The 24,074-nt window shown below is 47.8% G+C and overlaps 1 protein-coding gene across 4 annotated transcripts in view; it reads left to right on the forward strand.

The window, feature by feature from the left end:
• The window catches only part of VEPH1 (ventricular zone expressed PH domain containing 1), a 238,800-nt gene that overhangs the window by 80,949 nt on the left and 133,777 nt on the right, over positions 1–24,074 (forward strand). For 2 of the 4 annotated variants that reach the window (XM_079100391.1, XM_079100395.1), the window contains one exon: positions 3,089–3,298. In XM_079100391.1, coding sequence (XP_078956517.1) covers positions 3,089–3,298 — 210 coding nt within the window. Of the gene's footprint in view, positions 1–3,088; positions 3,299–3,395; positions 3,563–24,074 lie in introns of those variants that run through there. The other 2 variants (XM_079100392.1, XM_079100394.1) reach the window with 2 other exon arrangements.

Here is a 24,074-nt window from a genome sequence, read left to right on the forward strand (position 1 = left end):
GTCCACGGCAGTGGAGCCACCCAGCATGGCCTGAGACCCCTGAAACCATGAATCCTAATCAGTTTTTCTCCTTCAAGTCGTTCACATCAGGTATTTTGGTCCCATGGAGGCAGCACTGACTGACACACAGGTGACTGGGGCCTTGGACTGTTCCTGGACAACATAGATCTGCTTCCATGGGTTGTACAGGCCTGGGCACTCAGGCCTGTCCAGAGGGTCTTTAGAGGACAAGCCAAGCTGGCAGTGTGACCTTGTGTCCCCGAGGAGTGGCTTAGGTGACCTCCATGTGTGGGCCAGGATGTGCAAAAAGACAGGAGCAGGAAGAGAGGGGCAGGGGTGAGGCAGGAGGGAGGCTGAGGGTCGGCGCTTCCATCCCCTCCACAGAGCCCCCCGGTGGAACTTCAGATCTAACAGCCCGATGGTTACTGGTGGGTTTGTGAAGCATTTGGGCCAGCGACAAGCGCCTGCAGCAGGAGTCTAGCCCTGGTCCTGGTGTGGAAGGGGAGGCCAGAGGGAAGGCGGAATTTGCAAGTGTGAGACGCCTCTCTGTTCAACCACCGTGGTGGCAGTGCCGTGCAGCAGGGCCTAGGGAAAAGGCAGAACGAGTGCCCGCTGGGAAGGTGCTGGAGGGCCGTGACCTTGCCAGGCCCAACCGGGGCCATGAGGGAGCTTTGAGTCTCTCAGGGAGACCATGTGATCAGATTGGGGTTTGGGGATGGGTCCTCTGGTGGCACTGAGCAGGCTGAACGGAAGGCAGAGACGGGGCAGGAGGCCAGCTTGGATCCTTCTGTGATCCTGGAAGGGCCTGTGGCATGCCAGCCACTTGCTGTCACTTGCAGCCATCGGTCCTCAGTGGTGGCTCTGCCCGCAGCAGACTGGACTTTCTTTGCTGCATGCAGCCAGCTCCCCTGAGGCAGCACTGATTTTGGAAAATAAAGTCCTCCTGATCCAGGAATAATCTGTCTAAAGCCCAAAGCAGCACCTTTCTTTCAGGTGTGCGATGAACTTCAAGAAGCATCATTTTTTTTACCACCATCTTAGTCAAGGTTGGACTATTAGGAATTCAAAGCAAAATAATGAACTTCTGTTTTTTGGTAAATTGTTATTGCTTTGTTTATAAAACTCGGCGCTTCTCTTCTGTGCCCAGGCGTATCTATGTGCCCTTTCCTTCCTTCTTTCCTTTCTTTGTCTTTTTCTGTGAGGCAACAGATACATCCCGCTCTGTGTGGTGTGCGATAGATGGCTGAAGTGTAAATTTTAAAATAAAATTGGTGTGATTAGAAGCACACGTCTCAGAGGCCTGGTGTTCCAGAACAGGACCTGCAGAGTGAGGGATGGGAAACAGAGCTTTATGGGAGTGGGCAGGAAATGTGCGAGCATTTTCCGTTTCTGGAAGCCTTGCTTAGGGATGTTGCCTGACCTGGAGCAGCTGGCTGACACTCATGCCTTATGTGCCCGGGGCCTCTCTTGGTGTCTCAGCAGGACACAGGCCCTCCCGGATGCACAGGCTGACTGTCTTGGGGGACTGAGTGCTCATATGTGCCATTCACCAGGAACTAGGCTTGTCCTTTCCCCCAAGGGCTGGATGTGTCAGGAAGTTTCCATCTACACACAGTCCTGCTTATCCAAGAACCATCTTTTAATGTCCCTGCAATGTTATATGTGACTCATGACAGCAATTGTGTTTAATTGACCACTCAGCAACTCTGGGATGGGAGTGATATTTTATTTAGTACTACCCTTCAAAATCATTTAGATTTGCCTGCCTTTGATTTTTTTTTTTCCCTCAAATATTTAATAACCCACTTTCCAGCCAGGCTGTGCCCTGGGCATGGGTACCACTGGTGGACCTGGCTAGCAGTCTAGACCTGCAGTAAGAGGGAGCGCAGGAAGGACCTATGCAGAGCCCCAGAGGGCACAGCAGAGCCTCTGCAGGGCCCTAGACTGACGGGGCAAGAGCAGAGCTTCTGAGGAAGCAGCGGCTAATCTGAGGCCTTGACAATGATCAGGAGTTGATCTAGTAAATACAAACAAGCATTCCAGGTGCAGCAAGCCACAGGGGTAAAACCCAACACAAGAGCAAGCCCAGCAGGTCCCGAGAGCCGCCTTGACAGTTCAGCACGATGGTGATCTGTGATGGGAGCAGGTTGTGGGAGGGAGGGAGGACCCATAGGCAGGGAGTTCAGTGAAAAGCCGGAGAGGAATCACTTCAGAAAAGGCATGTGAAGATTCTATCTTGATAGCAAGGTCAAGGAGAAGGACTTTAAGAAATGAAGGGAGAGCCAGGCATGGTGGCCACACCTGAAATCCCAGCAACCAGGAGGCCGAGGCAGGAGGATTCCAAGTTCAAGGCCAGCCTTAGCCATTTAGCAAGGCCTTAAGCAACTTAGTGAGACCCTGTCTCTAAATTAAAAATAAAAAAGGTTGAGGATGTGGTTCAGTGGTTAAGCACCCTGAGTGTTCAATTCCTGGTACCAAAAAAAAAAAAAAAAAAAGTCACATTTTCTAAAATGAATGATTTCATCTTCATATTCATAAAAGCACTGAGAATCAAGGAAAGGCAGTGGCAATATGGTGAAAATCATTTTGCTTTAATAATTTTATCTTCTTGTTCTTGTTTCAAAATGGAAAACTAAAGAAAATATGGGAGCTCTTTCCTTTATTACTAAACATTTCTAAGTAATCTTTTGCCAGTTTGAAGCCTTTGAGTAAAGTCACCCAGGACCCCTTACGCACTTATGTTAAGTCCTCCGAATCGCAGGTCCCAGGGTTGTCGCAGGGGATGCAACTTTCCTCGGATACAACACATCAAAACTAGATTTACGAGTAGCAGCATCTCAGCATTTTATAAACTGCTCTCTGCAACACAGGGCACAGATTAAAAGAGGAAGCAACCAATAGCCCTGAAGATTCTATTGTGAATTGTAGATTCCAAGGTCCAGAGATTTGCTTATGTCCCGTCGAGGGTGATCATCGCAGGTGTGCTTAGTGCAGCTTTAATACTCGACATACTGGCTTTGGAAATCGATTCTGCTTCACTGCTTTTCTCCATTTCTCCATTCTTCCCTCCTCTCCTCTCTCTTTGTAGGTGGTTCAGAAGTGTGTTCCTTTCCTAATCAGGCATCTGGAGGATGCAACCCACAGTGACGTCATCCTAAACATCCTCACAGAGATTGCAGGCTACGAGCCAGCGGCGCTGGACAGCTTCCTTCCAAGGTTGAAGGAGATTGGGGAGAGGTTCCCCTGCCTCATCGGACAACTGGCCAGGATCTATGGCGCTGTCGGGCACGTGGATGAAGTAAGTTGGCTTTCCTTTCCATTTCCCTGAATCCTTCATGATCTCCACTTTGTCCTGGGACTTCTTGGTTTCCGTTTCTCTTTCAAACCTTTTGCAGAGACAGTGGCCTCTGGGTTGAACCTCAGACAGTTCAGGAAGTGAGGATTTCTGTGCCAGTCCATCACCTGAGGAAGGAGGAGGGTCATGATGGACAGGGTGCAAGGACAGACTCAGATTGCTGTGGTAGCAGCGGCCCATAAAAGAGCTTTATTCCATTTTGGTAGCGACTCCACTTAACCTGGGAGACCATCCATAAGCACAGGACTGGGCCTCAGGGTCTACCTGCTCCTGACAGCCAGAAGCTCTCGTGTTGTGAGGCCTGGCTCAGCATGCTTTGAGCCCTCTGGATGATGTCACTTGGGAGAGTGAAATAAACTTCTGTGGATGTTTAAAAGATCTAGCCTAAATATTTGCATAAGTGGAATGTTTCAGCAGGGACAAGAGAATGCCATCAGAGTTTGTGGGGATTAAGTGAAGAAGAAGTTTCTAGAAATTTAGGTGCATGCACCTGCATGCACACACAAAATGTGTCTCTCTGATGAGTTTATATTGGGATTTAGGGTTTTTATACCATTAAAAGCAAATAGATAATTGACAGAAGTTTTCATTTAATTCACTTGCATGTAATTAGCTATTAGATAAATACAAAATCATCCAGCTTTTAAAAGGAATTTCATAGTTCATCGAGTTCAATGCCTTGATTCTGCACAAGATAAAATTTTAAAAACAGAAGGATTCTGTGACTTACCCACACCTTGACTGGGCCAGTTAGTGACCAAGTTGGAGTTACATCTTTGATATCCTTAAAATTCATTTTCAAATTTTGTCTTAAAAATGCATCTTTGGTGCCATTCTGTTTTGTTTCTGCTGAGAGTTGTGGGAAGCCCCTGAGTCCTGGGCTTGCCCCTGGTGGAGGGCCCTCCTCTAGCCTCCCTGGAGGGGAGCAGCCCACTCGCGAGATGACCTGGACAGGGTTTCCCTGGTGTGGACTTGCGGCTTAGTATGAGGCCTCCATGCATTGGGAATGTCCTGCACCTGCCACCCTCTGCCTTCCAGTGCTGCTTTCCCTGACTGGCACGGTTGCTGCTGTGTGTTCTTGGGCCACCTCAGCCAGCAGCTGCTTGACGGTCTCTGCTGACCTTGTAGATCTTTGCAAGGACCAGAAACTTCCACCGCTGAGATTGAGACCCTGGAACCTTTCAAAAGAGCTCTTACACGGCAGTTCTTTTTGTCATAGACACATTTATGATTCACTAATGTGTAGCAATGCATATTGGAGGGGACTTACCTCCCAGGAAAACTGAAATTTAAAAATCCAAAACAAGGCCACCAACACACAGACCACCACATGCAGTCACATTGCTGTGGGGCATCTCAGCCGAGGCTGGCCTGAGAGTGGGCTGGTGGCCACATTCACGTGCTGTCAGTGGGTGCAGGAAGAAGAGGGACCAAGTTACCTGAGGATACCAGTTCCCTGGGCTTCCTTGGGGAAGGTCCCCAGGCCTGAGGAGACTGAACTCCGCAGACTGTCATGTCCCTGTGTAAAATGGTACAGCATCCCCTAAAATCCTCACACACCTTCCTGTGTGTTCTGAACCCTCTCGTATGACGTACGAAACCAAATGCGGTGGAATAGTTATCATCCTATATTGTTTAGGGAATAATAATCTTTAAACATCTGCACATATTCAATATAGGCAAAAGTTTTTTCCAAACATTTATCCACAGTTGGTTAAATACATGAAGGCAGAACCCACAAACACAGAAAGAGGAGTGGGATTTATTTCAGAATTCAATCATGTTTGCTTTTCACCCTGCAAACAAAATTTTCTGGTGGTTCTAATCGCCTCAACAATCAGCAGAGAACAGTTATCCATCAAATAATTGCCAAATATAACTGTATACCAGGATTACATAGGGGGATTTTAAGCAGTGTCTTGGGCCCCATAGAATGACCACTTAATCAAAATCTCCAGGAAAAGGGGCCCAGGAATCTGAATTTATGGGACCATCTGCCAGGGCAATTCTGCTGTAGCTATTTGTAGATCATTCCTCGGGATCCCCCAACGTAGAAGGTTTAAAGGGATAGACTCAGAACTTTTAAAGGGATAGACTCAGAATCATGCCTTACCTATCACCCATCCTGACCTCCTCCAGAGAGCTATTACTAATCAATTTAATAATTTTCTAGATGATTGGTATGGCCAGGTAGGCTAGGTTTGGCAGAGAGTAACAGAAAAAATTGCAAACAGCAGTGAGTTAAACAGAAACAGGCATCTATTTCCCTCACACAGAATGTCCAAGCGGCAGTCTGTCCAGAGCTGCACATTCCAGGGCAGGCTCCTGTCTTGGTGTGCCGCCGTCCCTGAGGACACGCAGGGCAAGTGGCTTCCAACTCAGGGTCCAGGAGGGTACTGTCGCCACCCATCAAATCAGAATCTCAGTGGCAGGAAGGGGACAGGAGAGAAGGACTCCTCCTGACCTTGGGTTTCACCCCACGGGCTGAGTGTGTCGCATCCACACGAGGGAGGCTGGAACACAGCCTGGGCCACATGCCCAGGTCATGGACAGAGGGCAGAAGCACTAGTGAAGGACAAGCAGAGGTCTCTGCAGCTGACCAGGTCATTTCATTTCTCTGGGTCTGTTTTCTGTCCTCAAAAACAACAGCATTACCCAGGAACACCTCCCTTCCGGCTGACGTTCTTTGATCAGGTTAGGACCAGGCTAATGGACTCATCCACAAATGTCAGGCAGCCTCCTTTACTCCGAAATATTACCCTGTCTCATTTATTTCTAAGGCCTGCAGTCTTGCCATTCAAATGTCCTTCTATGTTACTACTTTTTAAATTTTTTTTTATTATTTTTTGTACCAGGGATTGAGCCCAGAGGCACTTAACCACTGAATCACATCCCAACCCCTTTTAATATGTTATTTAGAGACAGGGTCTGGCTGAGTTGCTTAGGGCCTTGCTAAGTTGCTGAGGCTAGCTTTGTACTTGGAGCCGCTGGGATTACAGGAGTGTGCCACCATGCCCAGCTTCAAATGTCCTTGTACAGCTCAGATGTCCCAAGAATAAATCTGATTGTCTGAGAAGCTAATACCTGCTTAATTTAATTAAATTTATTATACTTTATAAAGAAAAAACTGTGGAGCAATATCCCTAAAGACCAAATTCAATAGGCAAGTCGTACCTGGTGAGTGTTTCTATCCAGCTTTTTCAAAAAGAAACAGGAAGTTACTGAGGTACATGGAGAGGTGGGCGTGAAGGCAGAAGTCCAGTATGGTGTCCCAGACACCTATGGGGCAGGAATTGCAACAAAGAGAGAGGCAGAATCTCTTCCCTGAACACCCCACCACCTTCTGTGTGGAGAGTGTGGGTCATGGGGAGATAATGGGCCATGGAGTACCAGAGGCACCAGGTGTCTTCATGATGAGACACATAGGACCTGAGTGAGCCCTGGTCCCAGGAGCATCTCTCTCATCCTGCCCTGGTCTCATCTAAAAACAGACTTCATTCGAATTTTTTCTCTTTGACACCCAAGCAAAAGTTTCAGTTGTGTTCCGGGGTTCAAAGTAGCAATTCATTTCACTGCTGGGATTTAAAAGGTTTCAGAAATACAGAAAAGTCTTGCCCAACTGCTGAAATGTACAGCTTGGCGCTTGTTGTGAGACCCCTCTCTTGCTGCCTGGCTTCCAGAAAAATCCCCTGGTTTGATCGTTCAGGGAGGTCTGCTTAAAGCACGCAGTCATCGTCCAGAGACGGCTGTGGGGTGGGGTGGGGTCGGCCGGAGACATGCAAGTTGCGTTTGCAGGCCTGGGCCTCACCCTCTGTGCTTGCATGAAGCCAGAGGCAGGAACTGCAGGCTGCCCACTGAGCCTGACCAGGCAGGCTTGTCTTTGCAATCAGGGCCCATCTGGGTGAGCACTGTTTCCAACAGCTCGATAGCAGCATCTTGATTTTTCCATCTGTGTCACCCGGCACAGGAAAATTGCATCTATAAAACAAAAAGCAAAATCCTTATTTTCTCTAGCCCCCAAATTAGCTCAGAGATCTTTTTTTGCCCAAGTTTAAACAAAGCTGCGTTTAATGGCTGTGTAGTGTTTGTGTCGCCCTGGGAGGCCACGTAATGACTCACAGACCATCTCCAAGTGCGTGCTTGTACCAAGAGCACATCTATTAAATAGAGTTCAAGTGAAAGGACTGCAGGGCAGAGGCTGTGCTTCTGGGGCAGCCAGAGAAGCGTTGCCCTTGAGGTGCACCTTTCTGCCTGGTGAAGGTCACGTTTGGCTCTCCATCACTCTGGGACATGCCCTGCCTGTGCTGAAGCAAAGTCATAAGCAAGAAGCAGCCTGTTTTTATGTTATGTCCTAAACACAGCGAAAACACACGGGTCCTTTTGTTTTTCTCAAATGAGAAGATTTCAACGATACCTCTCAGACGTCAGAAGTGACTTCTTGTAGCTCCTGAGGGTCCTTCTCCAAAAGTTCATAGCAGACACCTCGCACACGACTGACATACGGCACAGCTTGGTGAACCTGGACTAACAACAGAGCAGCAGCATCAACGTGATGGCCCTGCCCGCTGGAGAGACCAGCGAGGGGGGAGTGGGTGTCCTCCGTGCCATTGGCTCCGTAGTTACCAGTCTTCTTCCTAAAAATGCAGGTGCCATCCCGCTTCCTCACACGAAGTCCTCTGTGGCCTTGCCTGCTGCCTGCAGGACAGGGTGGAATGCCCAGGTTGCCCTCGGCTCCCCCTCCCCTGCCCAGGCTCCTCCACCTCCTGCCTTCTGTCTCCTGGGCATCTTGCGCTCTTCCCTGAACACACTGTGCTGTCCTCAGGGACCCCCTGACTGGCTCTTCCTCCTTTCCTGGAACCTTTCCTCCTGCGTGAGTCTTCCCAGTGTCCTCAGGCAAGGTGTGTCACCCTGTCCTCTCCCCCAGCGCAGGCTTGCGCCCCATGACGTTTCAGCTTCTCCAAGTTGTGATCTGTGAATTCACTTCTGTTTGTCCTCCATGAGTTTCTGAGCTTTAAGAGGAAAGAAATCCCACCACGTTCATCTGAATTCACTTGTGGCCGACAGAATGGGGGAGAATTCATGGTGTGGTTAACTAAACCCTGGAAGGCTGGACCCTCTCTGGACACTCTCGTTAGATCGAGTCTCTGTGTGGTCCTAGGGGATGCGACTGAAGAAGAACCACAACATCTATTCTACATCGTACGTGCACAAGCTCTGTGTGTCTATAACAGGAAAAGGATGGACTACTCCAGAGCCACCACAGCTGTCCTACCTAACAGGCGACAGGTGACAGAGAGGGGAGCATGCGGTGGACATCCAGGAAGCATATGCCAAGGCCTGGCCATATAAGATACTGAACGATCCTGGCTCCTTGCTAAATGCCCCAAGTGGAAGATGATTCTGAATGGCGCGTGAAAAGAGGTTTCCATACGTGAACCCGAGGGAGGCAGCCAACTGGCTGAAGCAGAGCTCCAAAGAGCAATGTCCATCACTGGACAGGGGTGCCCGTGTATGACAGCAGCCTGGCACGTGACATGGCCTACACAGTGTTCCTGTCCATCGCCACAGCCTGAACACTGGACGAATCCACCCCGCGCATGAACTCACTGTACTGCGAGGAGTCCACACATCACCACTGGTGACTGAGAGCATGGGCTGGAGTCAGCCCACCTGTCTCACTCCTGACTCAGCCAGATAGCAGCTCTGTGGCCTGAGGCAAGGCACATCACCTCTCCTGTCTCAGCTGCCTCATCTATCAAGTAGACCTAGCAATATTATACTTCCTAAGTTTGTTGTATGGGCTTAGTAAGTTGATCTGTGTAGAGTGGTGTCCAGCAAACAGTAAGCACCAATTAATGTCAACACTGTACTTCATTGCCACGGCCCAGGCCTCTAATTGCATGAGAAATATGCACCCTCAGACTTGAACCTGACAGGCTGAAATTAGCATCCCGTCCTACTTACATTCCAAGTAACTGAACTGAAGCCAGGTTGGCATATGCTTGAGTCTCCTCGGGCCCTGGGCTGCAGAAGGAAGACAGCAGCAGGTTCCAGGTTCTCCCTGTGTCAGGCCCGCAAGGCAGCAGGTGTCCTGGTGAAGCAGAAATGAGAGGCTTTTGAATGCTTTTGCAATGATCACATAGCACATGAAGGAAGGCCATGGCTACTTGCTTCTCCTTAGCTGGAGACTGCTAGTCGGCGCCCGTGTGGAGTGAGTGGCATTGCCCAGCACGGCCGCGCCATCCTGGGTGTTAGATCCTGTGCCCTCTGCCTTGCTTCTCTGACTGGCTGGAACATGCTGGCCCAGCACCAGGACGTGTTTATTACTTCCTCTCTGGGCTCAGAGTCATGGACACTGGTCAAGTAAAGAAGTGACACACATTTTGCCCAGGTCGCATTTCTGTGGCATCCGGCAGGCCTACAAAAACACTTTGGGGAGGAAAAGGAAAAGAATGCAAAAGACGCCGTCCTGCACATCCTGACTGTGGAAAACATCCTGTGTGAGGGCAGCGGCGGGCACGGTCCCACCTGAACCTGCAAACCGAGACTGAAGAATCCGGGCCACTCCACGAGGGGAGGACTGTGCAGGAGCACGGATTCCCCAAAGATGAGAAACTGAGTTAAAACCTTAGTAGGCTCAGTGACCAGGGATTCATGTTCCCAAGTCTTGGCTGGCGCAGCGGGCTGCCACTTAAAACACTACAAACTGCCATCAACTGGGGAAGGTTTTACTTTTTTCTAAAATGAAAATATTATTTTCTATATCATAAAAAGATTCCACACTAATCATTAGTAATACTAACACTAAATCTCTAACAAAGTGTTAGAAATAAAATATACTTTCAAATAAGAGTGCTCTTACTCCTCATCCTCCCTCCCTCTCTCCCTCCCTCCCTCCATGACACAGGGCTGAGTTGTTGATTCTTTCTGGGTTCAAGACCCAGTGTTGGCAGTTGGCACACAGAGAGGGGAAGGATGGGACTCCTGACCTAGAGGAACACCCAGGAAATGAGGGTGAGAAAGATGTATGGACAGATGTTAGGATGTAACTTGGCACCTGCTACTTCTGAATTTTGAACTGGATCAAGAAAGAAGGAACTAATCCTGCACTGAGGGAGGAGGTGTTGTAAGAGGGGTCTATAGGATAATGGAGGCATGTCGGGGAAGAGGTGGAAGGGATCTGCAGGAAGCACCTGTAAACGGGGCCTTCCTCTGGGAAGGCCTCGGGTCTTCTGCAAAGCCTGAGGAGCTCTGAGCGCTTGGAGCATAGGCTGAATGGTGGGAGGGAGGAGAGGGGTGGGCTGGACGTGGACTGGGGTCAATCATGGAAACTCACATTCATTAGCAGACAGTTCCTGTTTGCTTCCTTCTCTCTCCACTCTGCCCACGTGGTCTTGGAAAAGTATTTTTTTCTTCATAGTGCAGCTATGTTAACATGATCCTACATACCCCAGAGTTCCCAAGAAAACCAAGAGCCAGGAAAAGGACAAATAGGCCCCTAAAACAGTTGAAAATGCAGAATAGTAAGTAACGGTTACCAAAGTTTCATGTTGTAACAATTTTCAACCATGCCTGTAATTATCGAATCCTCTTGGGCCCAGCTGACCCAGTCCACAAAGGGCCCTCCTTCCGCTGTGAGTGGGAGCTTGGCAGTCCCCAGGATGCCGCAAAGCAGCTTGAAGGGTGTTCACCTGATCAGTCTCCCCTGGCATTGGGCCCCAGATGGGCAGCCTGGTCCCTGCACTTTTGAAGAGTAGCCCCCTGGATGGTCTCTTCAGAGGGGACCGTCTGGCTTTCTTACACTGGTGCCACCGAGGGAAGTTGTCGAGTGCCACCCCAAAGAGAACAGAAAGCGCCTTTAAAATTAGGGAGTGTCCTTCTGGGCTACAAGCCTAGAGGTTAATTAATTCAGAGAGGAGACGGCATCGACAGCAGCTGGGCTGAAGAGGCTGAAGTAGTGGCTAATTCCAGCTCAGTCTTGCTGCTGTTTTAAGATGGCCATCCTAGCCCTGCCCCTGCCCTCGGACCTACATAGTTTCTTCAAAAACCTGCTATTTCCAACTGCCAGCATCTGTATCCCCCTGCCCCATAGCCTTCCCCAGCTCCTCAGGCTGCTATGCCAACATCCTCAGCAGGATGCACTTGTGAAGAATGGCCTCTCCTCCCCTTGTCCCTAATCCCTACAACCAGCGCGGGAGTTGGGCATCAATACCCCAACTCCCTCGGCCTCTCTTGAGATAAACTGGCCACAGAATTCCTCAGAGAGCTTTCTGAGCCGCTTCCTGCCTCTTTCTCACTCTTCCATTCCCCTGCTGGTTCCCTGAAGTTTCCAAATAAATGATTTTCACTTACCTCATTTCAGGGTCTGTCTGGGTCTGGGGACCCCAGTCCAAGACAAAGGCATTTCAACCGCCGTCCCAGGCTGTTGGGGTCTGCCCGGCTCTGGACATTGGAGAGTGCACATCTGCAGCAGTGCAGCATCTGAGGTCTTCTGGGTGCCTTTGGTTTCCATTCGCTTAGCTCGTGATTACACCCAGTCCCTGCCCACTCTGAAGGGAGAACCTCGTGGGGCCTCTAGCACAGCCTATCCAGGTATCAGGCCATAGCAGGCGTGCCACAGATACCGGCCAACAGTGCATAAGACTGGAACTGGCTGCACACCAGGGCCTGCACTAGCCCAGGGCATCGACGGCCTGGCAGGTTGTGTGTGAGGAGGGCCAGAAGGACCACAGATGCTGGGTTCCAGTCCTCAGCTGTGGCTCCTGGCTCTCGGGTTCCACGTGGTGCTCTGCCTCCTACATGGTGCCCACAGTGTGGTCCTCAGACCGGCAGCACCGGGTGTCACCCAGGAACTAGGAGGAGACTGCAAAGTGACAAGCTCCCTGGTGATGTGCAGACACATGGATGTGTAGGATGTGGTGCTCCCCAGGACCCAGAGAGCTGGACGAGGCCACACCGTGTGCCCACGCACCACGCCGGCACTTGGTCTCCCAGCCACTCCTAAGCTCTCTGTGAAAGACCCGTTCGCCTCAGTGCAAACAATCTGTGAACTTTATAAAGCATCAGCTTCGCAGTGCTGGGTGAATGGGAACCCAGGAAACATCAACTTCTATTTATTTATAGGGTTATGAGCATTTATCTCACACCTGCTGTGTGCAAGCTACAGCAGGGAGCACTGGGCTTAATGAATCCACTCGGTGCTGTCGAGCAGGGCTTTGCTGTCTATTCCCTTGGAAGTGCCCCACCCTGGGCCAAATCCAAGATGCCTTCCTTCCTGGGGGGGTGCTTAGCACCCCTCCTCCATCCACTCTGTGGGGGTGCTCCTAATCCACGGTTTCACACAGATGTCAGAGGGAATAGTACAAGACATGCCTACTGCTCAAGCTTTGATTTTGGAGATTTAAATGTTTATTGTGAGGATCTGGAAGCAATCCCAAAACTGGCTGCGGGGTCCCACAGAGAGGTGTCTATGATACAAGGTTCTCCTAACTTGTACTCTCAAAACTAGGAAGAGAGCCCTTGAAAGCAGTGGACTTTGGTGCAAGGTCAGCACTGTGCTGTTTCAGACTGACTTTTGCATTTCAGCTTCTTCTCTATCTTAAAATTTAAGTCTTAATTTTTTTATACTGAGTTGAGAGCTTAGTATTCGTTTGCAGGGTCTGTCTGAGCTACAGCCCCACAGGAAAAGATGTACTTACAGTTGGCTTATCAGCAGGGAGGGGACTGTCACCCTGCAATGTCCACATTATAGCTCCTGGTGTTGACCGGGGAGACTGGTGTTGTGTACATGAATACATGCAGGGAACATGTAAGAAATTGTAATGAAAAAAAAAAATCTTGATATCCACTGGTTTCTTTTAAGAAGCAAGTAAATCTAAAATCAATGAAGACACAGTTGTTACTTAAGATTAATAAATTGGAGCTGAGTAGCACTCAGAGTTTCCATGACAACATCTTTATTTTCTAAGTGTGGCTGATTTTCAAGTCCCGGATCAGACTACTCTGTTCACACTCCCGTGGCCCTTCCTTCCTCTGCCTTCTGCTTCAGAGGGCAGACCTTCTCCCACAGGTTGTCCCTGCCTCATCCAGCTTCCCATTCCTCATGCAGACGCTCCCCAGAGCCACAGCCTCTGCAGTGGCCGCACCCCACTCCAGTGCCCCGTCTGCTTCCTCTGCCTACGTCGGTTTTGCACTATACAGCAGGAGTATGGCAGACCAGGTGATTTGTAATGATCAGAAATTATTGTCTGTCAGTTCTAAGGCCAGGAAGTCCAAGATCAAGGGACCTGCATCATCCCACAGCGGAAGGACAAGAGAGGGTAAGAGATAGACAAATGGGGTCCAACCCATCCTTTCAAAAGGAACCCACTCCCCAGAGAACGGCCCTAATCCAGGCACCAGGGCTAAGTCCTCACAGCCAAATCACCTCTTGAAGGTCCCATGCTTTAATACTGTTACGATGGTAACTACATTTCAGCATGACCTGGGAAAGAGACAGACCCTCAAACTATATAAGCTCCCAACCATCAGGACTAGTACATACCGTCATACTGGAGGCTAGGGTTACAAAGTTACAAATCTCCCTGCCAGGCATAATCTGCCTTCCTCCTCTCAGGAAGCCAGATGACCTCAAAGGCAAGATACATGAACTCTGGCTCCTTTGCAGGGTTCATGACGGGTGGCTGGGCACGCAAGACCACAGCCAACCCTATTTAAAGTTCCTAAACTCTGTGTTTCAACATTCACATAAAGGTGAGCTCACAATGGGCGAGAAGCGATTTGGGAGGGTGATTGTTTTCTTCGGAAAGCATGGCACCCTGGCCACCTCCACAGCCCCTCCTGGCAGCTGCCGTTTGCTTTCACTCACTCACTCATCCATCCCAGCTTCCTTTCAGAAAGCAGTTAAAGCAGCTCACAAGGGAACAGAGTTGCTACAAGACACCACCCCTAAAAAAGAACAACCCACGAGAAAATTCAGGAAGAAAGACAGGGAGAGCTGTAGGGATCCATGGGTGAAGAACTAGTTTTATACTTTTCAAAAAGCATTTTCCATTTCATTCTTCCCTGCGAGTAATAAAATAATACCCAAATATTTCTGTCTAATTCATAGTTTGGGAGTTATATTTCAACTACCACAAGTTAAACCTTCTGGCTGTTTCTTCTGAAAATAAGTAAGTCCCTTACATCTAATTAGGTAATGAGTAAATTATGTCATGTAATAAGTAAATTGTGGAAAGTTCAATTGTAGCTGATGTACAGTTCAGCTGAGTTAAATTTTAGCAATTTTAGTTCCTTTTTCCATGGAACAAAAAGCACGTACTTATTTCTTCTTGGCAAAAGTTTTAAATACAACTGTCTTCCCTCCCTTCCTCCCTCCCTTCCTTTCTTCCGTCTCTCCTTCCTTCCTTCCTCTCTCTCCCTCCCCGCCTTCCGTTTCTCTTTCTTTCTCCTCTCCATCTTTTCTTTCTGTTTGGACCAACAACAACATCTTTCCTTAAAACAGTTCCAGTGATTGCCCCAGAAAGGCTGTGGTTCTCTTTACTCTCACTCAGTCATCACAACACGTTTGCTAAACAAATATTGGGTAATTAAAGAATGGCTGCTCTGAGTTCTCTAGAAGTTTTTCAATGGTAAGTCTCCAGTGGTCTTTCAAAAATTTCTTTAACTGATGCAGAAGAGATAGTGAAGCCATTGTTTGCGATAATCAGTGAGAGGTCATTTACATGAAGGGACTGTGCATGTTGGAAGAAGAAATCCTGGCTCAATTTGATTCATTCTGGGTCCCTTGAGCCAACACAAAAGATTTACCTTTAAGAGGCTATGTTCCCAAGCTCCTGGTTTTTAGAGAGTAAATCTGAACTATAGAACCTCTAAATCTTTTCTGAATCCACAAAGCAACACCATTTCAAAGCTCAAATTAGATGGACTTCTGGGGGCTTTAAGATGTGTAAGTATTGTGTAATGTAATGAAAAGATGCTGGAAAGTAAATTCAGCACAAATAGAGAGATTTGGGTTTTGAAACATCAGCTGGTCACACTGAATACTCTTTGGGGAAAAGTAATTTTTTAATTATTTTTTTATTTTTACAGATTGCATTTTGATTCATTGTACACAAAGGGGGCTAGAAAAATTTATTTGACGTCAGACCAAGTCCAGAATTTTGCCCTTTAAAAAAATCAATCCAAGGGAAGACACGATGTACTTGATTTCGTTATTGTTGCAGGTAGCATGGGCATAAAGTTAACCAGCTTCCATGCTCTGGTTTCCTATTTATCTCTTAAGTCAATTTCCTTCAGACATCTTTAAAGAAAGATTTAGTAAATTCCCCATTAAATAAGTCTGAGCCCCAACTGCTCAGCCCCCACCCCACCCTGTACTTCCCACACCAGGGACGCTCACTTTATCCATGCCAAATGCTTAGGGCTGAACAGAGTCCAATTCATGTTTAATTTTTGCCATGTTACAAAATTTGAGGTTCATGCAAAACAAAGGATACATCTGTTTCCATCAGCTGTTTCTTACTTTTATTGCTGGATTTATTTTTAAAAATTGTTTTGCCCAGACAGCAATTTTCACTGGCATGATTTATGGCTCTCCAAATGCCCGTGGAGACCGTTCCCAGGCATGCAAACAGAGTCACAAATAATGAAGGGTGGAGGTATCTTCTTCTCCATTTCCCTACGTGGCCATGCAGTATATGTAAATGTGTTGCAGTTCTAATGCAGTTTATATTATCAGTGGGTAGAAAAATGTGTTCATTACCCCAAAAGGACATATGGACCAAGGGATAAGGGAAGTAAGCTATTGTGACATCTTAATAATCAACTCCCAATTTAAGGATTATCTACCTAAGAGAGATATTAGCCAGGCGCCTGTTGGTTTATTCTCTACTTTGTTCCACAAAAAAAGGATTGTAGGCAGTTGATGTTTTGGGACTCTGTTTAAAAACATATTTTCTTAGCTTTTGAGCAAGAAACTAACATTTGATGTCTACTTTCTTTGCAAACATTTTATATATATTTCATGCTAATATTTAGGTTGAGAGGAGCATATCCCTGTCTAGGGATCATAATATGTAAAAAATGCAATTTGTTAGTTGTAGAATTATCTTGGAATTTACAAGTTACTGAATAGCTTTGCCCTTGCAAAGCTACTTTGGCTTGCCAAAAAGTTGCTCTAATAACAGCAACTTTTTGCAGAATTAAAATTGTCCTAACAGAATAATTTTTACTTCCAAAGCAGAAAAAGACTAGGAAATAATTGCAAAAAGGAAAAAAAAAATCAATTAATGATTGGGTATCTATAATTAATGATCCAAAACTGAGTTCAGATCACCAAGAAAACAAGCTTGTATTTGTTTCGATTGAATGAAGTAACATGGGAAACTGGTTTTTCTTGGTAAATCGCTGAGATTTTTCCCTTCTAGGACAGCTTTTTTGGGTTACTAAGACACTGGTCCCCAGGGTGTGGGATTGGGGCATTACTAGGATTGCCAAGTCACAAAGTGAGAGAATTCAGAAAAACTGAGGGACCACAGGGCTCTGAGACGGCGGTTTCCGTTTTCCTGATAGCTCACATATTTCCACATAGGACTTTCGAGTTCAGTCATGATCACTGGCATTTATCTAGCACATCACTGTGCCAGGCATTGTCCCCAGTGCTTCATGCTCTGTCCCACTGAGTTCTCAGACACTGCTTTGTCAACTGAGGCATGGAGGGTGAAGTCGCCTGTCCAGGGTCTGTGACTGGTCACCACAGTGCCAGATTCAACTCAGGGAAGAGCGTCTGAGCCCCGTCGTGAGTGACCACACCACAGCTGTGAGTTCCCTGAACTGTACAGGCTGGTATTTACTCAAAGAAAATCTTTCCCAGGCCCCTGAGCAGTTGACACTGTTCTTTGCATCCAATTCTACTTCGCAGATAAAGAAAGCCCCTCAAAACCAGGGCAGATGTTAGGCAATGGGACCATTTAAGCCACTGCTGCAGGAGGATGTCTGAGGGGGAGCTGCGGTGTCCAGTGTGGGTGCAGTTCAGGGAGGCCTGGGCATGGCTGGGGTGGAGCCACCTGACCCCAGACTCAGGCAGCAGAACAGCAGGGGTAGGGGTGTTTAGTGACTTTGTGGTTCTGCATTTTCTAAGGAAAGTGACTCTAACCCCACAGTCGATGACAGTATCTGAAATATCATTTTAAAGGTTAACATCTCATACTCTGGACAAATAGAACAAGAGGTACCCAAAACCTGTGGCATATAGTAGGACCAAGAACCACACACCTTTGGTAGGTAGACTTTTACCTCTTCCAGAGTGAGGCCCACTAGTTAAACATGGCTTTTAAAACTCAATGTTGGTTTCACTGCAGGGAGCTCTCTGGGGAAGGGAAGTGGGGAAGGAGGTGCTCACTGATGCCTTCCATGCTGCTGAGAATTTCATGTTTCCATGCTTACAGACATTTTTACATATTCCTTCATATGTAACATACATGTTCTAATGTCAAAAAACCCACTGAAGGTTTACAATGTATTTACTATGTGCCAAATAGCGTGCCTGGCATTATAATAAAACACCCAGCCTTTATCAAATAACTTCATTTTTTTTCTTCATGGATATTTCTGGGATCATCAGATCCTATAAAATAATACTTATAATACAATTGATTGCTACCATTTTTAGATGTGTTTTTATTAGTGCATTGTGATCAGGCATAATACGGGGCTCCCTCTGACATGTTTGTGCTTGTGCATAACCTATCTTGCTGGGCTTTGTTCCCCAGTACTTCCCCTTTCGATTGCTAGCATTTGCAGGGGAGAGGTATTGGGGATTGAACTCAGGGGCACTTGACCATTGAGCCGCATCCCCAGTCCTATTTTGTATTTTATTTAGAGACAGAGTCTTGTTAAGTTGCTGAGGCTGGCTGTGAACTCAGGATCCTCCTGCTTCAGCCTCCTGAACTACTGGGATTACAGGCATGCACCTCCATGCCCGGCTCTTTTGCCACCACTTTTACACCAACAGCTCCGTGCCAGGTCCTTTATAGGCATTATTACCTTATTCCTCACATGATGGAGTCTGGTAACAGCACAACCAACCAAGGCTGACTTCAACAGGAGGAGCATTATCACCTCCCATCCTGACAGGCCTGGAAGACAGGGTGGGTCCGAGGTTTGCTGGAAGCGCCTCATGTCATGAAGGACCCTTGGTGACAGGCTCTCTCCCCGACCTCTCCGCCATCTCAGGTTTTCTGACTTGGCTCCCTGACATTGCCCCTCACGCCTGCACAATGGCCACCCCAAATCCAGGCCGGATTTGCAGATGCAGCTAGTCTATCTGAAGAAAAGAGGCCCGTCCCGTCTCCTTTTGTTTGGGGGGAGGCATTTTCCAACAATCTCCCACCACAGAAAGCTCCCCTCAGGTCCAGTTGTCCAGGATCAATCATAAACTCACCCCCTACTTAAGGAGTCGAACAGCCGTGATTTTCACTTTACAGCAGGATGGGGTTCTACTGGCAAGGACGGTGCGATGGGAGGAATACGACTGCAAACAGTTATCCAAAGTATCTGCCACCGAACTGCTAGCTCCAATTTACAGATTAAGAGACCGAGGTCCAAAGTGGTTAAAGAAGAGGCTGAAAATTATACAACCAATAAAGAATATCTCAAGATGGCCTCACCGCAAAGCTGGTCCTGCCAAAAATTAAAATAAAATAAAATCCACTGGTGCAGCCACCCTCAAAAGGAAATAAGGAAGTGAAAAGCCCTATTTTTCTGAAGGACATGGGGCTTTCCCACCCTCAGCTCCTGTGTGCAGGAGTGGTAGGGGGTGATTTTCCAAACAATAAATATTGCCCCCTGCCGGGACATGTACTGGCACTGAGGGTCCAAACATGAGCCTGGTACGGTGCAGACTTTGCAAGACACAGTAGGAAATGAAGCTCACCTGGCACATAAAAGGCAGGTGGGCACGTCCGGGGAGGGCAGGGTCAGAGGCTGAGGGGCACAGGCATGGGGCAGCCAACTTTGGCTAGAAGAGTCAGGGAGAACTTCACCAAAGAGGTGGCATTTGAAGTAGTTTGCACAAGTATGCAGGAGCTCTGTTAGGGCTCTCTAGAGAAACAGAACAATGGGACAGAGATAGCAGATAGAGCTGTTTAGGCGGAGATTTACTATGGCAGGAGACGCCCGCAATGGTCGAGGCTGAGAAGTCCCACAATATGCTGTCTGCCAACTGGTCAACCAAAAGAGCCAGTGGTGTGGTTCAGTCCTAGTTCAAAGGCCTGAGAGCCAGAGAGCAGAGCAGAGGGCTGCTGGGGTTAAGTCTGAGAGTCCAAAGGTCCCAAAACTAAAACCTTCAGTATCAAGAGTAAGAGAAGAACAACTCAGCTCAAAAAGAAGGAGAGAGAATTCTCCATTCTCCTGTCCTTTTGTTCTATTCAGGTGGCCCCAACAGATGGCATGATGGGGATTCTCCTTATTCCATTGCTGATTCAAATGCTAACCTCTTCCAGAAGCACCCTCCCAGCCGCACCCAGAAATCAGGCTATACCTGCAACCTGGGCAACCCTTAGCTCAATGAGGATGACACATGAAATCAACCATTACAGGGGTGCACAAGGAGGGGTAGGGGGGCAAAACCTGCCAGCAGCCAAAGGCCTGCCCTGCTGAAAATTATCTTCTCCTAATGGAAGTTGAGCTGTTAGTGCATATAATGGAACAAAAGGAACTTAGGGGCATCTTTAGGGATTGGTCACGGATAACAACCAAGACACAGCCAGCTCCAAGCAGATCTGAAAGCAGATTTCAACATCTCCAGTTAGCACTCTTGTTTTGTCCAACAACATCAGGATCCATTAAAAAAGATAAGCAGATAAATTTCTCCTTTCACTTTCTCATGATTATGCTTCTCATTCAGGGATGGTTTCTTTGTCCATTTTGTGTGACTATAACAAAACACCTGACACTGGTTTATTTAGCTCACATATGTGGAGGCAAGAAAGTTCAAGATGGAGCAGCTTCATCTGACAAGGGCCTTGTTCTGGGCCAACATGGCAGACGGCATCATGCATTGATAGAAATGAGTATGAAGGAGGCCAAATTTGTGGGGTGGCCTTGCTTTTTGGCAGCTCAGTCTTACTGCAACCAATCCAGTCTTCCAAGACTTAACCCACTCTTGAGCCAGGCACTAATCCCTTCTGAAGGTTGGGCCCTGTGACCTAATCACTTCCCACTGGGCTCCTTCACCTCTCAGTACAATCTCTTTGGAGACCACAATTCTGGCACATGAACCTTTGTGGGACAAACCACATTCATACTCTAGCAGTTCTGTAATGTACTGTCTCAGATCAAAGGGATCCTTTCTTTTCAAAATGATATTATTCAGGTATCTCTTTATTGGGCTTTATTGGGAGAATCAAGAAAGAAAAATTAAAATATTTCAATATGTTAACTCCATTCACAGAGTTTTTATTGTGCTGTACAGAGTGAAAGCAAGTGTCTGTCCCCAGTCTCCAAACTATACACCTGAGTTGGGTCACATCACATACTTTTGCTCCCTGTCGGGCAACAAGGTCTGATGTACCTCCTCAGAGCCCGCCTGAGGAGAATATGGGGCCGAGCAGGATGGTGAGTGACGGCGGCAAAGGAAACACACCAGAGCCGGGAGGTCTGTCAGCACACGAGGCACAGCAGGAATCTCGTTTATTGAGGAAGTCACACAGCTTTTATGTACGGTGGGAGCTAGGCGGGAACCAATCAGCTTAAAGGTCAGCAAGGCATTGGGGGGCGGTTCACGCAGGTGAGAGTCCCATAGGACTACATGGCAAGCACAAGCTGATCACGTTTGCAGAACTGTTGTTAACCATCCCTGACGGTGGTCCGGTTTATCATCATTAACCTTTGAAACCGCCTTTGAGGCCTTGATCTTGCTCACTCGCCAGGGAGTAAGGAGTCAGCCTGAGTTAGTTAACGTGTCGTTAGTCCCAACATACATACAATCTGTAATGTGGAGAAGAACTAAGATGTGGGTAGAAAACAGCTAAAGGTCTTGTAGATTTGAATATATTATAGTTTACCAATGAAAGATAAGTCCAATGAGGGTAAAGGCAATAAGGAAATCAGCCCACAGTGAGAAGTAGGAGAGAAGAACCGGAAGACATGTAGGAGACAAACTCAAAATTTTACCTGCTCTGAATTAAGCTGATAAATTAGGCTGAACTTGCATTTCTCTGGGATTGTTTCAATGGTTTCATAGAAAGTCGCATCCTAACAAATGGAATGTGTTTTTCCTTTTATAAGAGAACCACAAAGATCCATCCATCAATTGGTCTGCCTCCCCACCTATTCATTTATATCTATTTGTGATCTACAATCTATCTATCTATCTATCTATCTATCTATCTATCTATCTATCTATCTATCTATCTATCTATCACCTACCTACCTCGGCGATTTCATATGTGCAAAGTCACCTGCTCACTGAAGTGTCTGTAACCTGGAGTCAACACCATGATGTTTCCGTGGTCCCTCACAGATAGGCACAGAGTGGGCACGGATTTTCCCAACTAGAGACAGACAAGGTGGAGTTCTGCCTGTTGTCCCTCCGGTGCTGTAGAAAGTCAACTCTTTCTGTGACCTTGGTGCCACTCTCTCATCTGTGTGACTTTGCTGTTTAAAGGGCCACCCAAGCGTACTTCTGAAGAGCTCTTAGCGTTCCTGATGGCAAGAGGGTCTCCGTGGGCCTCTGGGGAACGTCCCTGTTAGATGAGCTTTAGTGTTGAAAGTCCCTTGTCATGGGAACCCATCACCATGTTTTGGATGTTGAGTGTCCCCAAAGATCTAGGTGTTAAGGGCTTGGTCATCAAGGGTGAGATGCACTGCAGGGAGTTCAGTTTAACCCGCAGCATGCATCGAACAAGCAGCCCATACACAGAAGCATAAGGCTAGGACCAGAGGCTCACAGATCCTCACCCCGTGCTTCCCTGAGAAGCAGCACTGCACTGTCCCCTCCTTCAGTGTTTGAGGTGACAGTGAGAAATAGCTGCGTGTGTGTTACACACATATATGAGATAAGTGTGTGTGTGTGTGTGTGTGTGTGTGTGTATGTATTCCATGACTGTATATGGAGAGAGTTATATAAAGTGATGTTTCCTCACTTCACCTGCAATGAGTCTGTTGAGCAGATTTCCCTGAGCCGAAGTAATTTACTCCCACCCCACAGTCACAACTTGCCCACCCCTTGATTGTTGCATACGTTAGTCAGTTTTCCACTGCTATGATAAAATGCCTAAGATAATTAGCTTATAAAGAGGCTTGCAGCTTATTTTGGCTCACAGTTTGTCCATGATTGATTGGCTGCATTGCCTTGGACCTGTGGAGAGCCAGCACATCGTGGCCATGGAGTACAGCAAAGCAAACTCATTTATGTAGTGAGCCAGGAGGCCAAGAGAGAGACTCAGGGGATGAAGCCCATGACCACCTGTGAGGACACACTCCCAATGACCCCAGGCCCCACCTCCTAGTAGTCCCACCCTTGATGACCAAGCCCTTAACACTAGATCTTTGGGGACATTCAACATCCAAACCATGGATAGGTTCCCATGACAAGGGACTTTCAACACTAAAGCCAGGAAGATCTCAGCTAGGCTAAAGAGTTTGTCTCTCAAAACCAAAGAGCCCGGGTGAGAGGAGGGGCCGGTACCGCCCTCCCAGCTCTGGGTCCTGAGCGAGTGAGCCGGCATCATTGGAGAGGGAGGCCCCTGGAAAGGTGTCCTCAAGGAAGCCAGCACCCGGCCTCTGGAAGTCCCGGGCAGAGACTGGTGGCCTGCAGAGCCCCACTGCCGAGGCGCGTTGGCTCTCCACTGCTCACCGCCCACTCGTGCCTCTCTCTGTGTCAGAGGGGACTTCAAAGAGGTGAGCGGTGAAGGAAGAAAACGTTTAGACGAAAAAAACAGCAGACACTCATCAAATAAGATATTTTTATTCAGGCAACCAAACATATTGATTTTTATTACTCTTTTGCAAATTGATTGAAGACAGAGGAGAATTATAAGGCCAAATCCACATTTCCTAAAATGAAAAATTCTCCAATTTTCAGAGCTTTAGGATGCTACATAGATCAGTGGTTTTCAACCCTTGTGCAGTGAGATTTATCTGAGATTCGGAAGTTCCTGTGCCTGGACCCCCACCTGCTTCGGTGCACTTAAATGGGATGGGGAAAGGGGTCACAGTTTTATGGCCTCCCAGGTGATTCCAAGTGCAGCCAGGGCTGAGAGCCACCCACAGGAGGTGGGGCAGGGCAGGAACCCCAGGCTCCGTCTTGGGAAGAAGGCGGTGATCAGTGGGGATACCACCAAAGGCAGGAAAGACAGGAGGCTCCAGGGTCAGCTCAGCCCCAGAAAGGGAAACGGACTCTGGAGTCGGATCTTGATGCTGAATTGACTGTGCCACACGCTGGCTGTACCGCTACGTTTGTCAAGGTGCCTCCTCCGGAATCATTAACTTGGGCTGGATGCCCATCCTTCAAGGTTGCAGGATTGGGTGGGAAGCAGAGGTCAAATCCCTGCACACTGTGCATGGAGACTGATTACTGTAACCAGGCCCCACGTTTCCATCTCGGGCCGTCTTCTGACTGTGTTCTGCCACCCGATCAAGACAACCGAGGAGCTCTGCGTGATGGGAGCCACAGTACCGTGGAAAACTCAAGATGACGGCACCGGTCAGTCACTAT

This window comes from Sciurus vulgaris (genome assembly GCF_902686455.1).
Source record: "Sciurus vulgaris genome assembly, chromosome: 10".
NCBI classification, from domain to species: domain Eukaryota; kingdom Metazoa; phylum Chordata; class Mammalia; order Rodentia; family Sciuridae; genus Sciurus; species Sciurus vulgaris.